The following is a 13,501-nucleotide window of genomic DNA, read 5'->3' on the forward strand; positions in this document are numbered from 1 at the left end:
TCTCCCATTTGCTTCGTGCCCCCCGCGGTTTGTGGAGCACCTCGTGCTGCCCGGCCTTGGCACAGCCACAGTCAGCCAGGAGCAAAGCAGGCACGGAGCAGCCAAGTGGTGCCCGTGGCGGTGCTTAAAGCTCCTTCCAGCACCGGGGAACTGTGGTGTGAGGAAGTAAACGGGAGCCGCTGAAGCAGCGTGAGGGGTCTCCGAGGGGTGTGCTGCAGCAGGGCTTTCCATCCCAGGAGTGGGACCCTGTCCCTTTATTCAGTGTCACCACCACGAGCTCTGGCTGGATTTGGCCATGCCACTGAGGCGTGATGCTCAGGGGTCCCTGCGGGTTCTGCCGTGGCAGTGCCCCTACACGTGCTGCATTTTAGGGAGAAGGAGCTCTTGCCACATGTCGGGATTAAAGACTGAAATGTAATAGTAATCCCCAAAACGTGGCTGGTGTCTGCAAATAACAAACGAGCTATGGTTGTAGAAACACTGAAGCATCACCCTGTGTGCGGGGCCCGGCAGTGATCGAGGTGCCCTCCTAGCCCCGTCCTCTGCATGTAAACTCTGCTTGCTGCGTGTTGTCTCCAGCCATGTTTCTCAACCTTTCCTAATCCAGGGACGGCCAAACCTTTTTGGGAGAAGTCCAAGGATCATTTTGTTCAGAGCTGCCACATGGTTTTATTTACCGCCCATAAGAACTAGGCAAACATCTTGCTGTTTTTTCCCCTTTCTTCCATCCTCCCTTGGTTGCTTGTGCGCGCAGGAATGTGTGCACACTTAGAGACAATTCTGCAGACTGCTTCCTAGCGCTGCTGGGACAAGGAGTGGGTCCAAGCGTGGCCATGAGCTTCTAGAGGTGGCCCCGTGTCCATGTTTAACATCACAGTTTTGTTTCTGTGGGCCAGCCTGTGGCACTTCACCCGCTGTCCTCTGCTGTGCCAGGTTCCCAAGGCCAAGGAGGGTGAAACCCTTTAGGACCACCAGTGTCCCTCTCCTTGTTGCCTTCAGCCCCATGCTTTGGGGCCAGCCCTATTTGTTAGCAGCGCGTGGTTGAAAAGCAAGCCCACGCTGCCGGGCTCAGTGCTGCCTTGCTTCTCCTTCACACTGACAAACAGCCATTTTTCTTTCCCAGGAAATTTTTCTTTCCCAGATAGAAAAAAAAATCCCAGGAATTTTTCTTCCCTAGGAAGTTCCTGGGTTCCTCCACTGCTGGAGGGCACAACCTCACGTCTGGAGCTGTCCCCAGCAACTGCTTTTTGCCCAGAGGTGTTCTTAAGGGTGGCTGCATCCCCTTGGGAGACAAAACCCTGCCGTTCCTGCAGTGCTGGGGCCATGTTAGTCAGCACCAGCGGGGGCTGTGGTCCTCGGGCAGCTCGCGCAAGTCCTACTGCTTATGCAAGTCCCCCGCCAAGGGTGGCGGGGCTGCACTGCCAGCTCCTAGAGCCGTGCTTAACTGGACACATGTGTGCGGCGTGCAGCGGCGCTGAGCCGTCTTTGTGCCAACCTGTCGGGAGGCTGGGGCTGGCAGCCAGCGGTGCCTCTCCTCTGGATGGAGCTGCACAGGCAGGATGCCCTAAATCGGGGAGGGGAGCACCTCTGGTGGCACGCAGACAGAGGCGCCCAGGAGTTTTGGGCAGCTCCAGGCACAGGGCAGTTTGTCGCAAGGCTTGGGGCTGAGGTGCGTGTTGGTGGGTATGGCTCTGGCTGTTCCTCCCCAACAAAAGCCCGGGTTTTGCAGCGCAGCTCTTTGTCATTTTGCCCTGGCTGTCAGCTTTCTATTCTGCCGTTTGCCTCGCAGGAAGACTTTGGGGGGGGGGGAGCTAATTTCAATTGTTCAGAGGATGGAAGTAACTTGTTTTGTGGCTAGAGAAACCGAGCAGAGCTTGCTGTGCGCAGGGAGTTTTTCCACTGCTGTCTCTCATTTGAATATTATAACCTCGAGGGTTTCCAAAGTGGTGCGTGGCGCGTTTCTGCCTTCCTTGCAGCAGATATGCTCCTGGTACCTGGCCGTGGGCTGGGAACTTTGTGCTGGGCATGGGCAGAGTGGCCATGCATCACCTGCACTGGGGGAAAAATCCATCTGGTAGGGTCTGGCATTTTTTTGGGCAGGGTGGGTTGGACTAGAGGGGATGGTGGATCTCCCCTGTACAGCCTGGGATCTTGCTCAGAAAGCTGGGGGCTTTTGGGTACAGCAAGGTGCCCACCTCAGTCTCCACAGGCAGGGGTGGCTCTCCCACCTCTCCCCACGTGACCCCAGAAAAATGAATCACCAAAACCAAAAGGAAGCAAAGAAAAAAAAAATAAAAAAATCCCTCCCCAAAGCTGCCTTCCAGAGGGTTGGGCAAAAGATAAAAGCTCCGCAAGGAAACGGGGCTCCTCCTCTCCCCCCCGCGCCTTGCCATTTAAATGTCTGCGCGCAGGCTGAGCCCACACTGCCCTGCAGCCTCCTCGGCAGCCCCAGCACCCGGCGTGATGCCCACGCAGGGGGACGCAGGAGACGGGCGTTAGCCCCTGGCCCGCAGCGGCTCGGCCCTGAGGAGTGCTCGCAGCAGCCCCGCGGGAGGACCATGCGAGAGCACCGGGGGCTGTGAGCATCCATCCGTCCATCGCGGTGGATGGACCCCCTGTGGCCAGCCCCCCATGTCGGCCTCGCTGCTGCTCTGGGCCGTCCTCCTCCACTGGGCCTCCGGTGGGGGCCTTGCCCGGGGCGGCAGGACGTGGCAGCACTGCACAGGTAGGATCTGGGACCGACGGCGTGGGAGGGCAGCTCGGAGGCGTTAGTGGGAAATACCGGGGGGCTTTCAGCCCTCCGTGCTGCTGAAGCAGCCCCCAGGAAGTGTGCTGTGCTGCAGGGTGCCCCATGCCAGGCACGTTTGGATACCCCTGCAGGCTGTCTCGGGGTGACGGATGCATCCTCAGCCCTCCTGGTGGCAAAACTCCCCCAGGAGGTTCCTGTCCTGTTCCTCCAGCTATGGAGCTGCTGCTCCCACTGCACCTCCCGCGCCCTCAGCCAGCAGCGTCCCATGTCCCCTGTGTCTGTGCTCCAGCTGCAGAGTATGGTCCTGGGGGCTGCTGATCGTTAGCAGCAGCTGATGTGGGAGGCAAATTGGGATTCACGTCTTTGGTTTTAGCTGGAAACTGCCTCGGTGAGGGTATGGCCCTGCCTGCCTTCTCCAGGCACACCTTCCAGCCTTTGGGCTAACCCCTTCAGCCCTTGGGGCAGCCCCAGGGATGCTAAAGCCCTCTGCAAACCTGGGCCTGAATTCAGCTTGAGCTATTTGCTGGGGAAAAACAACAACAACAACAAAAGAGCAGAAACCGGTTGTTTCCTGAGAGCCATGCACTTTTTTCTGGTCCTTTCCGAAGCGAAGTGCTTCCCCACCCCGGCTGTTTCAGCCCCACTGCGTGCCCAGCCAGCCTTACTGATGGCTCCCTCCTGCTTGGCCTCCCCTCCGTGCTTAAGCAGAGGGGATTTTGGTACAAACGGGGACTGAGGGCCTGCGAGCTGGACGTGTGACAAGGAGAGGGACACTGCACGGGCCAGCTCCCGGCAGGAACGCGCACCGCATGGGGGCTCGGAGCTGCCTGCTCCCCAGATGCGTGCAAGCAGGGGTTTGTCTCCCAGTGCCGTTTTTTTCATCTGGGTGGTTCCCAAGGGCTGTGCATGTTGTTTTCTCCTCTGGGGAAAGTATAATTATTTAATGAGAGCTTTTTGCATCCGCTGAGGAAGTGCCTGTGTGCAGCCAGGACAGGGGCAGGGACTGCTGTGCCCCCTGCCTTGGGGACGGGAGCAGGAGCCTGTTCTGCCAGCATGCTTGTGGGCACTCCCCTGCTCTCCTGGCCCTGGTTGTGGGCTCTGGTGCCAGCTGGACAGATGGGAGCAGAGCCCTCAGAAGCTCGCAGAGTGGGGATTAGCACGTGGGATGCTTCACACCACTGAGACCCCGGTGTGGCATCCCGCCTGTGGGGTGGGGAGGCCGGCCTTGGCTCCTGCGGTGCCGCGGAGCACTGCAGCCAACGCTGGACATAGGTTTGCTGCCCTGAGCGAGGAGGGGAGCCCAGCGCAGGGCAGGACAGCTGGCACAGCCATGCCGTGTCCTGTGGTCTCTCTGCGTAGACTTGCGCCCGCTGGACATCCTCTCGGAGGTGGTGCCGGCCGGCGGCCTGGCCCGCGGCCTGCGGGTGTTCCAAGTGCAGGGGGTGCGCGGCCTCCAGCTCACCACCGCCTGGCCCCGGGCCTTGGGCTTCCCCGCCTCGCGCCTCTTCGTCCACTGCGACCGCTTCCCTGAGGAGTTCTCCATTATCGTCACCCTGAGAGTCCTCGACGTCCCCGCCAAGGTAAGCGCTACCGCTGGGGGCTGGGACCGGCCCCTGCGGTCGGGTGCGAGGCTGGGAGAGGAGCGGGCAGACCTTCCCCGGCCTCCTCCTGCAGAGGAACGAGTACATCTTCACGCTGATGGCCGAGGAGAGCCCCAGCGTGCTGGTGGGGCTCCGCTACGCGCCCAGCAAGCTCCACTTCCTCTTCTGGAGCCAGGAGCGCTCCAGCGGCTGGCAGACCCGCGTCACCTTCCGCAACGTCTCCCTGGCAGACAGCCGCTGGCACACGCTCGTCCTGGCCGTCTCCGGCCAGTCCTTCTCGCTGACGGTGGACTGCAGCAGCCCCAAGGATGTGTAGGTCGGGGGCAGCTGCTGGGGGGCTCGGGAGAGAGGTGCTGGGGGACACACAGGGCAGGAGGTGGTTGTGTCCCCCCGCTGCCACCACAATGTTGTTATCCTCTGCCTGCTGCAGGGTGGTGGAGACGCCATTTCCAGCTTCTCTGTCCGTGAAGAGAGCCAGATTTTACCTGGGCAACAGGAGGAGAAGGAAAGGCTTGTTCACGGTAGGTGTCCCTTGTGTCACCAGGTCGCTGCGGGGCCAGCTGCGGGACAGGGGTTCCCAGGCAGAGCAGGGAGCAGGTGCTGTGCGCGTGGTCGCGGGGAGACCTCTGCTTGGCTGGCAGCCCATGGCCTCCTGGCTGCACAGACTTGATCGGACAAATGTGCAACAGCTGGTGGCATGGTCTCGATAATATAAACATCACACCTGGTCCTGCCTTGTTCTGAAAAGTGGTGGCAGTGAAAGCCTTCTGCAGCTAACACGGCCCCTGCCAATGCTCCAGCCATGCCAGCTGTTAAACTGCTCAGGCCAGAGATTTGGCACGTAACAGTAATCTGGCAAACGTGCGTGAATCACACCGAGTCGCAGCCTGGGAAGGAGGGAAGCGAACAGGAGTCTGGGGAGGAAGCTCAGGTCGTGAACCACCTGCAGCTTCCATTTTCCAATCTCACGGGACTCGCTCCTCATCCCCCTGCTCCCGCTTTCCCAGGGTCTGCTCAGGCAGCTCGTCCTGCTGCCAGGAGCCGATGCCACCCCTCGGGTATGCCCGGCTGTGAATTTTGAAGCAGCCACGCTCTCCATCCCCGCTGTTCTCCAGGACGTGCCAGTGAAGTCAGTGAGCAACGAGGTGCTGAAGTACCCGTACGGTCAGTGCTCACCAGCAGCGGGTGCTTGGCTCTGTCCTGCTTGTGTTGCGGGGGGCTTGTCACATGCAGCAGGGCATGGAGCAGGAGCATTGCCTAAGAACCCTGTGTCCCTGGAAGTCTCCCCTGGGGATAACAGAGAGAGATCGGGGTGGCTTGAACTCGGGAGGAGGAGGAGGAGAAGCCAGGTAGCTCGGGGGGGCAGGTGGGCACCATGACAGGGCGAAGGGGACTGGGGTCCAGGTGAATCCAGCCTGAACAGGAGAGGTGAGACTTGAGCCCCCCCCGGTAACACGGTGGCCATGGGCTCATGCTGCGGGGGCCAGCAGCCCCCTGGGTGCCAGCAGCCAGCCATCTGGCTTGGGGCTGGGATGCTGTGTCCCCCGGTGCCCACCGGGATGTTCAGTCTGCCGTGTGTCTTGGGGTGAGCCTCATCCTTCCTCCATCACATGTATTAAGGGCACCTGCCTTGCTCCTGTTTGTGCCCAGAGACGGACATGAAGGTGACCCTTGGGTCCCGTCCACCCTGCACCAAGCAGGAGAAGGCGCAGTTCTGGTTCAACGCCCCCCCGGAGAGGGCTGTACCTCTGTGACGGCAGCACCTGGATTTCCATGCTGGAAGGTACTGGTATGCCATGCCCGATGTTTGCCGGGAGGGGGGAAACTCTTCCAGCACAAGAGGAGCAGAGATTCACTGTCGGTGGCACTGGGGGCAGGAACTAAGGACATCGACAACCAGCAGGGTGATACAGTGGGATCGTCCCTGCATGCCTCTCCTGTCTGTGCCTACATCAGTACTTTCAGTGCAGCTTTGGATTCAATTGCATAGTGTCTGTGCTGTCTGTCCCTCCCGGTCAGTCTGCCCGAGCAGGACAGCTCTGGCCACCAGGTCCTGTGCTGCAGATGTCTGGGGTGCTGGGCTGCTCCCTGCTGTGGGTCCCCGGTGCATGAGTGCTCCTGGTGCCAAGGTGCTCGCGGGTAGAGGGGAAGGAGCAGAAGGACTCCTCAGCCCCTCGAGATACCAGGGCGAGCAGTGGGAAGGTGACAGTGGCAGGTCCCCGTGTCCTTCCAGCCCTAGTGGCCTTCATGCAGAAAATAGTGAGGCAACACTGGAGCACACAGGCCTTGCAGGGACGGGGATGGACTTTGAAAATGAAACTCAGATTTCACCCGCATGCTCAAAATTACCAAAATCTGTCTCCAGACAGTCGTAGAGTATCCCGAATTGGAAGGGATTCACAAGGATCATCACAAAGGACTACCTAAAAATGAAGGTGTATGTGAGGCCAGTGTCGCTGCTTACACTGCAGCAGCCTGGGTGCCGTGACCACCTCCCTGGGCATCAGCCTGCCCAGGCTCTGGTGTGAGAGCATGAAGCAGGAGGCACAGAACAACTGAGCCATCCTTTGCTCCTCTTCTGGGGCTTTTCTTATGACAGCTGCCATGTGCTGGGTTTGGACGAGTTTTTTGTCTTCTCCAGGAGCTGGCAGCAGTTCCCCATCCTTGCCTACCTCTGGAAACCATCAGGACTTGTACCACGCATCTCAAAGCAGGGCCATCCAATTCTGAGTTCTCCTTTCTGTTGGTTTTCTAGCCAAACAGCGGCTGGACTATGTGGAGGAGCACCAGAGCCTGGTGACCAACTCTGAGACAATGGGCATCGAGGTCTTCACCATCCCGAAGGTGGGACTCTTTGCGGCCACTGCCAATCGGTACACCCCCCCTGGGTCAGCCGTCTACAAGTGGACTGATGGGAAGTTTGTGCCCTACCAGAACATCCCCACCTACCAAGCTCAGTCCTGGAAGTATTTTACCATAGGGAAAAAGGTGAGTCTGCCTGGAAGGTTATTTCAGGGCTGTGTCAAGCTGCAGGTGGCCCACACTGGCTTCCCTTCACCTAGCCCAGGGCAGACCTGCATCTCAGGCATGATGCAGGGGGTAAATCCTCATCTCTCATGTCTTTGACAGAGTCACGCTGATGCACATATTCACCAGGCTAGGGTCCATCCTAGGGACTGTCCCCTATTTTCTGAGGCACAGCTGCACCCACCCAGGCCACTGTCAGCACCCAGTGCTGGCAGGATCTTCCATTTCCTGCAAGGTCATCCCCTTGCAAGGAGCTCCAGGCCAGCCAAAAAAAACATCTGCCAAGAGCTGCAGGGCTCCCAGGGGAGTTCGGATTGCTACGAGTCCTGCCTCTGGGCATGGTAGCACCAGAAAGGGACCTTCCTGGAGATGCCCTGCAAGGATCTGGAGCTCTGTAGCAGGGCTGGGATGTCTGGCAGCCAGTTGGAGTCAGAGTGGCCACACCCCATCCCTGGGGGGCCTCAGCCCCAGCCAGATGAAGCCCCTGGGGCTGGCAGGGGTCCTGCTTAATCCAAGGCACGAGAGAGGACCAACAGGCAGTGAATTGTCACCTCCTTTTCCCTTGCACCTCCATCTCTCCAGGGCAGCCTGCCTTCCCTCCCGTCCCGTCCGATCACAACCCCCAGTGCCCACAGGAACCTGCTCCTCCCGAGGCTCCAGCTGTGTCCCAGAGGCTGGGAACCCACAGCAGCAATGGGGAACGTGGGTGAGACGGAAAACAAGGGACCCATGGGCCTGTGGGAAGCAGAGGCGCCTGACGGGATCCCATGTCCTCGCTCAGGGGAAGAGGAAGGGGTCTGTGTTTACCTCCAGAGATCAAACTTAGGAGAAAGCCGTGTTACTTCTTTTTTTCTTCAAATGCTTCTGGCTGTGGTTTTGTCCTTTCTATGGAAGAAGTGCCAACCGCCAGAAGCAAAAAAAAAAAACCCGGGGGGGGGGGGTTCTTTGGCCTGGAAAATGTTTTACTTCAGGGCACCATCATCATCCTTCCTCTTGTCATTTTACCTGTGATTTTTTCTTCTGAACAACCTTTCCCCGTGGGAAGCCTCCCAGCCCATCCTCACCCTGCCTGTGCCTGTACGTGCCCCTGTGAGAGGAGAAAAACGAGATGTCCTGGCTTGTTATTTTTCAGATCTTCCTAGCAGTGGCTAATTTTGAGCAGAATGACAGGGGTCAGGAGTTCTCTGTAATATACAAGTGGAGCCACAGGAAAGAGAAATTCATCACCCACCAGAGGATCACCACGCACAGCGCTAGGGACTGGGAGGCATTTGTCATTGAGGGAGAGGCTTTCCTCGCAGTGGTCAACCACAGAAAAGGTACCCAGCCCTTATTCCCTACCAGCCCAGCTCAGCCACCTGCTCGGGGTGACACTGGGGGCCGTGGCCCACCCGCTCCCCCCCCAAGGGGAACCATGCTGGAGAGCATCCTCCCATTGCTGCAGCACGTGCAGCCAGAGCTGTGGTGCCCCTCAGGCAGCCCAGCACCTTGGAGGGTTTGCCTTGTGGATGCACGGGGCAATCCGTCCTTTTGCTGCTTCCCTCTCAGGGCCGTGAGGTGCTCTGGGCTGGGGCAGGCATCCCACGCTGCGGGGGGTAAATGGGTCGGTGCCGGGGCCCTGGCTCTGCACAACGGTGCCGGCCTTGTTTGGGTCCTGGGCTGGTGGCACCCCCAGTGTTGGACCCCAGCATTTAGGATGAGACCTGCTGGCACAGCAAGGCCCCATGGGGAGCCACGCACATCATGTAGGGGTTAGGACCATCATCGCTGAGCCAGCCTGGAGATGTTCCCTTCAGGAGCTGGAGTTCAGCCTCTGCAGAGCTGCCTTTCATCCATGCAGCCATTTCCTGCAAACCCCATTTCCCCCGGAGCCCTTTGTGCCCCATTCTCTTCTGTTGCAATGAGGATCGCCCATAAACCCTATAAACTTGTGGTCCTGCTGCTGCTCGCTCCCAGACACACCAGCGGGGCCTAGCCAAGGGCAGCGGTGCTGAGCAAGCATGGGGTGAAAAGGGACCAGTGGGTCCACCCCTCCTCCTGGGATGGGGCCAGCTTTTTGTTAGAATAATAAAAAATAAATAGGTAATGATTAGGCTCTGGCTGGAGCTTCAGGAAGTTTCCAGGCAGAAGACAGAGGGAGATTTTTAGCTTTAAAGCCTGCTGAACCTCACATGGGCACGACGTTAGGACATTGGCGCCGGGTGGAGCCTGCCTTTTGGTCTTGCTTGGCTCTGTCTGGGGCTGGTGCCGTCTACGTAAATCAGCATGCAGAGGTCCCCAGGGACTTCACAAAGAAGTGTCGTGTGTGTCGTGTGTGTCCCCCCCCCCCCGTGTTAGTGTTGTCCCAGCCATGGCACCCTCCCAGCTGTGTGAGCTGGCACCTGAAGGCTGCTGGCAGCCCCGGACGTTTGCCCCTTGGGGACCAGGGGAGGCCTGGCTCCGCTTCTCGCCACCACACCAGGGGCAAGCGGAGATGCCCCCGGGGTCCTCTCCTCAGGAGGTGAAGGGCTCCCACATGGCAAGGCTGGCAAATATTGCCTCATCTGACCTGTTTCTGGGTCTTTATTCTATTCTTTCCTCACTCTGCATGTCCTTGTCTCCCCCAGGGAATAACCACAACATAGACAGTGTGATATACAGGTGGAACCCCCGGACTGGGCTCTTTGAAACCAACCAGACCATCCCTACCTCTGGTGCCTACGACTGGGAATTTTTCACCATTGGGCCATATTCCTTCCTGGCCGTGGCCAACACGTTTAATGGCACATCCACAAAGATCTACTCTCACATCTACATCTGGCTCCGTGGCTCTTTCCAGCTCTTCCAGTCTATTCTGGTAAGGTTACCCACTGGTCACACACTGCTTCTCAGTTCCCCTCTGGGTTGAGACAAGCCAGGGAATAATTTTGATGGCTGGTGCTCTTTAGTCCTCTGAAAAGGTAGCAAGAGTTTCCCACTGGTTCTCCCCTAGGAATTGACCAAGGGAAGGTTGTCTTTTCCCTTGGAAGGTCTTAAGACCGGGTAACATCCCCACTGCACCCCTATCATGTTCCCCACACTTCCTAATGTGCTTGGCTTGCAAAAGGCTTGTCCATGTGATGCTTCTTGGGCGGCTTCTTTCCCTCAGACCTTTGGTGCTGCCGACTGGGAGGTCTTTCATATCGGGGACAGAGTCTTCCTGGCTGTCGCCAACAGCCACAGCTACGACAGTGGGATGCCGGTGCCCTCTAATTTCTATGCCATCAACTCCTCCATCTATGAGCTGAACGTCACGGCCCAGATGTTTGTCAAATTCCAGGATCTCCTCACCTACAGGTACCTGTGAAAGAGCCAGGGTGCTCCTCAGCCCGTGGTATTATTATGAGCACCTCAAACTGCATAGGGGTCTCCTGGAGGGCCCAGAGAGTTCACAGGGGCTTGCATGCTGCTAGAGCATGAAACTGATGCGGAGGGCAATGGGTGACGAGGCCTGGGCACTGAATCCCAGTGGGAATTCAGGGAAGACCCTGCATTTGAGAACAAGTGTGGATTTCCTTTCAGGAGCAGCCTGGGAAGACTGGGGTTTTCTGTGCATCAGCAGCAGTCTGACAGCACCCTGTGGGAAGGACCCATCCTGCTTACAGGGACATGGTGCTGGGTCATTGCCTGAGCGTCCTCAGCCCCTGGGCTGTGGCAGAGGGGTCGTGGTGGTGGGTGACATGGCCAGGGCAGTGGTGGCCTTGCACAGAGGCTGGTACCAACCTGCCCGCATCAGGCGCGACAAAGGAGAGCACCCAACTTGGGTGCCTTGGCTAAGGGCAGTGCAGGGGGAGCCCTCTGCCCCTGGCTGGGGCCAGACCTTCCCGTCCAGCCCTCCCGGGGGACCTGCTGGATCTGGATGCCTGGGGAGAAGCAGCGAGGCTGGGGCTGGGGCTGGCCAGGTGCCTGGGAGTGGGGTCAGAGCAGGGTGGCAGGGCTCGGTGTGGAGTCGGTGCATCTCACCCACCTCTGCCTGCTTCATTCCCCAGCGCCCTGGACTGGGAGTTCTTCTCGATGGGGGACGACTCCTTTCTGGTGGTAGCAAACTCCTTCGATGGCCTCACCTTCTCTGTTAACAGTATTATCTACAGGTACTGCTGCATGGCTGGGGCAAGGCGAGCTCTCTGCCAGACCTGGGGGCAGCAGGAGGACACAGGCACTCCTGTCCCTGCCTGAGGGGCTGGATCCCAGCCTCGTGCCTGCACTGGCCGGCTGGGTGGAGGACACCCCACGGGGAAGGCACAGCCATGGGGACGGGCGGGTGGCTCTTTGCTCTCCTGGAGGGAGCACAGGGAGGGTGCAAGGGGAGACGGATAGGCCTGCTCCTGTCTCTGCACAGGCTTCCAGGCAGGAAGGGAAGCCCTCACCCTGAAGCACTGCATGGAGGTGGAAGGTGCCAGGCTCCAGGTTCGGCTTTCCTGCCCGCTTTTAGTGCCCCTGGAGCTAACTGCCCTCCCCGTGCAGGTGGCAAGGCTATGAAGGCTTCGTAGCAGTTCACCACCTTCCCACCGTTGGCTGTAGAGACTGGGAGGCGTTTAACACCACCGAGGGCTCCTACCTCATCTACTCCAGTGCCAAGGAGCCACTTTCCAAGGTGCTGAAGCTGAAAACCACATGAGGTGGCCGAGGCGTACTCAGCTCCTTGCCGGGACTGGAATGAGCAAAAGCGTGGAAGTGGGAAGACCCCAGCCTGGGACAGATGAAGCCCAGGGACAACTGCAGCATCCACCCGGGGACGGCTTGCTGTGCGTGCCACAGGGCAGAGAGGAGGACAGGAGCTGCCGGGCTCAGCAGCCTCCAGCCAGGAGGGTCCCAGAGCCCTGCTGTCACGGCCAGAGCTCGTGCAAAGCCAGGGAAGAAAAAGCCTGAGCAGAGTGTGTGCTCTTGAGTTGGACATGTGGCAGCGGGGAGGAAACGACGTGAGAGAAGGTGGGGAAAATCTGGCTTCAGCTTGGCTCTGGCTGCCCGACACCAGGGGCCCCAAAGCTGGCGAGGACCCCCCTGGCCCCACACGGCACACCGTGCCTGGGCTGTCTCCGGGGGTCTGTCTCCACACCACCGCACTGCTGCATGGCACCTGCTGACCCTCCCCTCCACCGTGGCTGCTTTCTGTTGTCCTCGCTGAGAGACGTGTGTGTATTGTACAAACCCATGGACCTGTTGTACAGCTGCAGCTGGCAGAGAGGCATTTGTCACGGCCGGCATTGCCTAGGTGGCAGGGCAGGCACGCTCCTGGGCACTCATCCCAAGGGTTTTGTGGATGTGTGTCAGCTTGTTGCTGGCCTCCACTGCCTTGTCTGGTCCTTACACCCCTGTGTGCGGGGTTAGGGATGCTTTTCCTTGCCTTTATTTGGGGTGATCTATTGCTTAACCAGTGCTCCAATAAACTGCGTGCACCCACCCATGAAAGCTGCAGGAAGTCGAGCTGCTCTGCCCACAACGGGGGCTCCTCCTTTGGTCCACACAACCCCTCCAGGTATCCTCGGTCTCTCCTGGGCTCTGCAGGACCCCTAGGGACTCACAGGGCCTCATGCCAGCTGCAGGGAAGATGTGAGGATGGGACCCAGCTCATGCCTTCTCCTGCTTCCGCCTGAGCATCCCCCGTCCTCCCCAGCCCCAGGTCTCCTGCTTGGCCTCCTTGTTTGGGTCTCCTTGTTGGCCTTCCCAACAAGGGCATAATGATACTGACTACCATTTCTTCCAGGACAGCCTCATTTTGATTTAAGGTTAATTGCAGACAGACATAGAGCTGCAGTGATTACAAAATGCCTCCCTCCCACCCACAGCCCTGCACACCCCACCCAGACACACACAAAGGGTGCTTCAGGACGGGGGTGTCGAGACGGGCGCAGCCTGGGAACCTCTGCCACAGCCCGCTTCCAGCTTCAACGTGGGATGCGGTGCTTTGCTGCTGTGAGTTCCCATCTCGGCAACGCCAGGCGTTAGAAAAGTGGTGAGTCAAGACTCCCTAGATCATCAGGCTGGCTTAATCATCACCAGGCTTTTAAATAACAAGACCTGGAGTTCTTTTACCATCTGGTCCATGAGCTGGCACAAGTCACATTTCCAAGGGTTTTGCCAAAGCAGGGATTTAGAGATGACTTTG

General features: G+C 58.9%; 1 protein-coding gene across 1 annotated transcript; it reads left to right on the top strand.

Moving 5' to 3' along the window:
* Positions 1-2,340: 2,340 nt before the first annotated feature.
* LOC118157666 (thrombospondin-type laminin G domain and EAR repeat-containing protein-like) lies at positions 2,341-12,799 on the top strand. The gene is given in 13 exon segments (XM_035312082.1): positions 2,341-2,725; positions 4,109-4,329; positions 4,424-4,662; positions 4,781-4,871; positions 5,358-5,514; positions 6,001-6,077; positions 6,079-6,133; positions 7,106-7,338; positions 8,510-8,696; positions 9,984-10,213; positions 10,505-10,692; positions 11,385-11,486; positions 11,860-12,799. Coding segments are annotated over 13 exon segments (2,028 nt in total). The 5' UTR covers positions 2,341-2,631; the 3' UTR covers positions 12,014-12,799.
* Positions 12,800-13,501: the final 702 nt, after the last annotated feature.

The sequence above is a fragment of the Oxyura jamaicensis genome (assembly GCF_011077185.1).
Source record: "Oxyura jamaicensis isolate SHBP4307 breed ruddy duck chromosome 9 unlocalized genomic scaffold, BPBGC_Ojam_1.0 oxy9_random_OJ106417, whole genome shotgun sequence".
Taxonomy (NCBI): Eukaryota; Metazoa; Chordata; class Aves; order Anseriformes; family Anatidae; genus Oxyura; species Oxyura jamaicensis.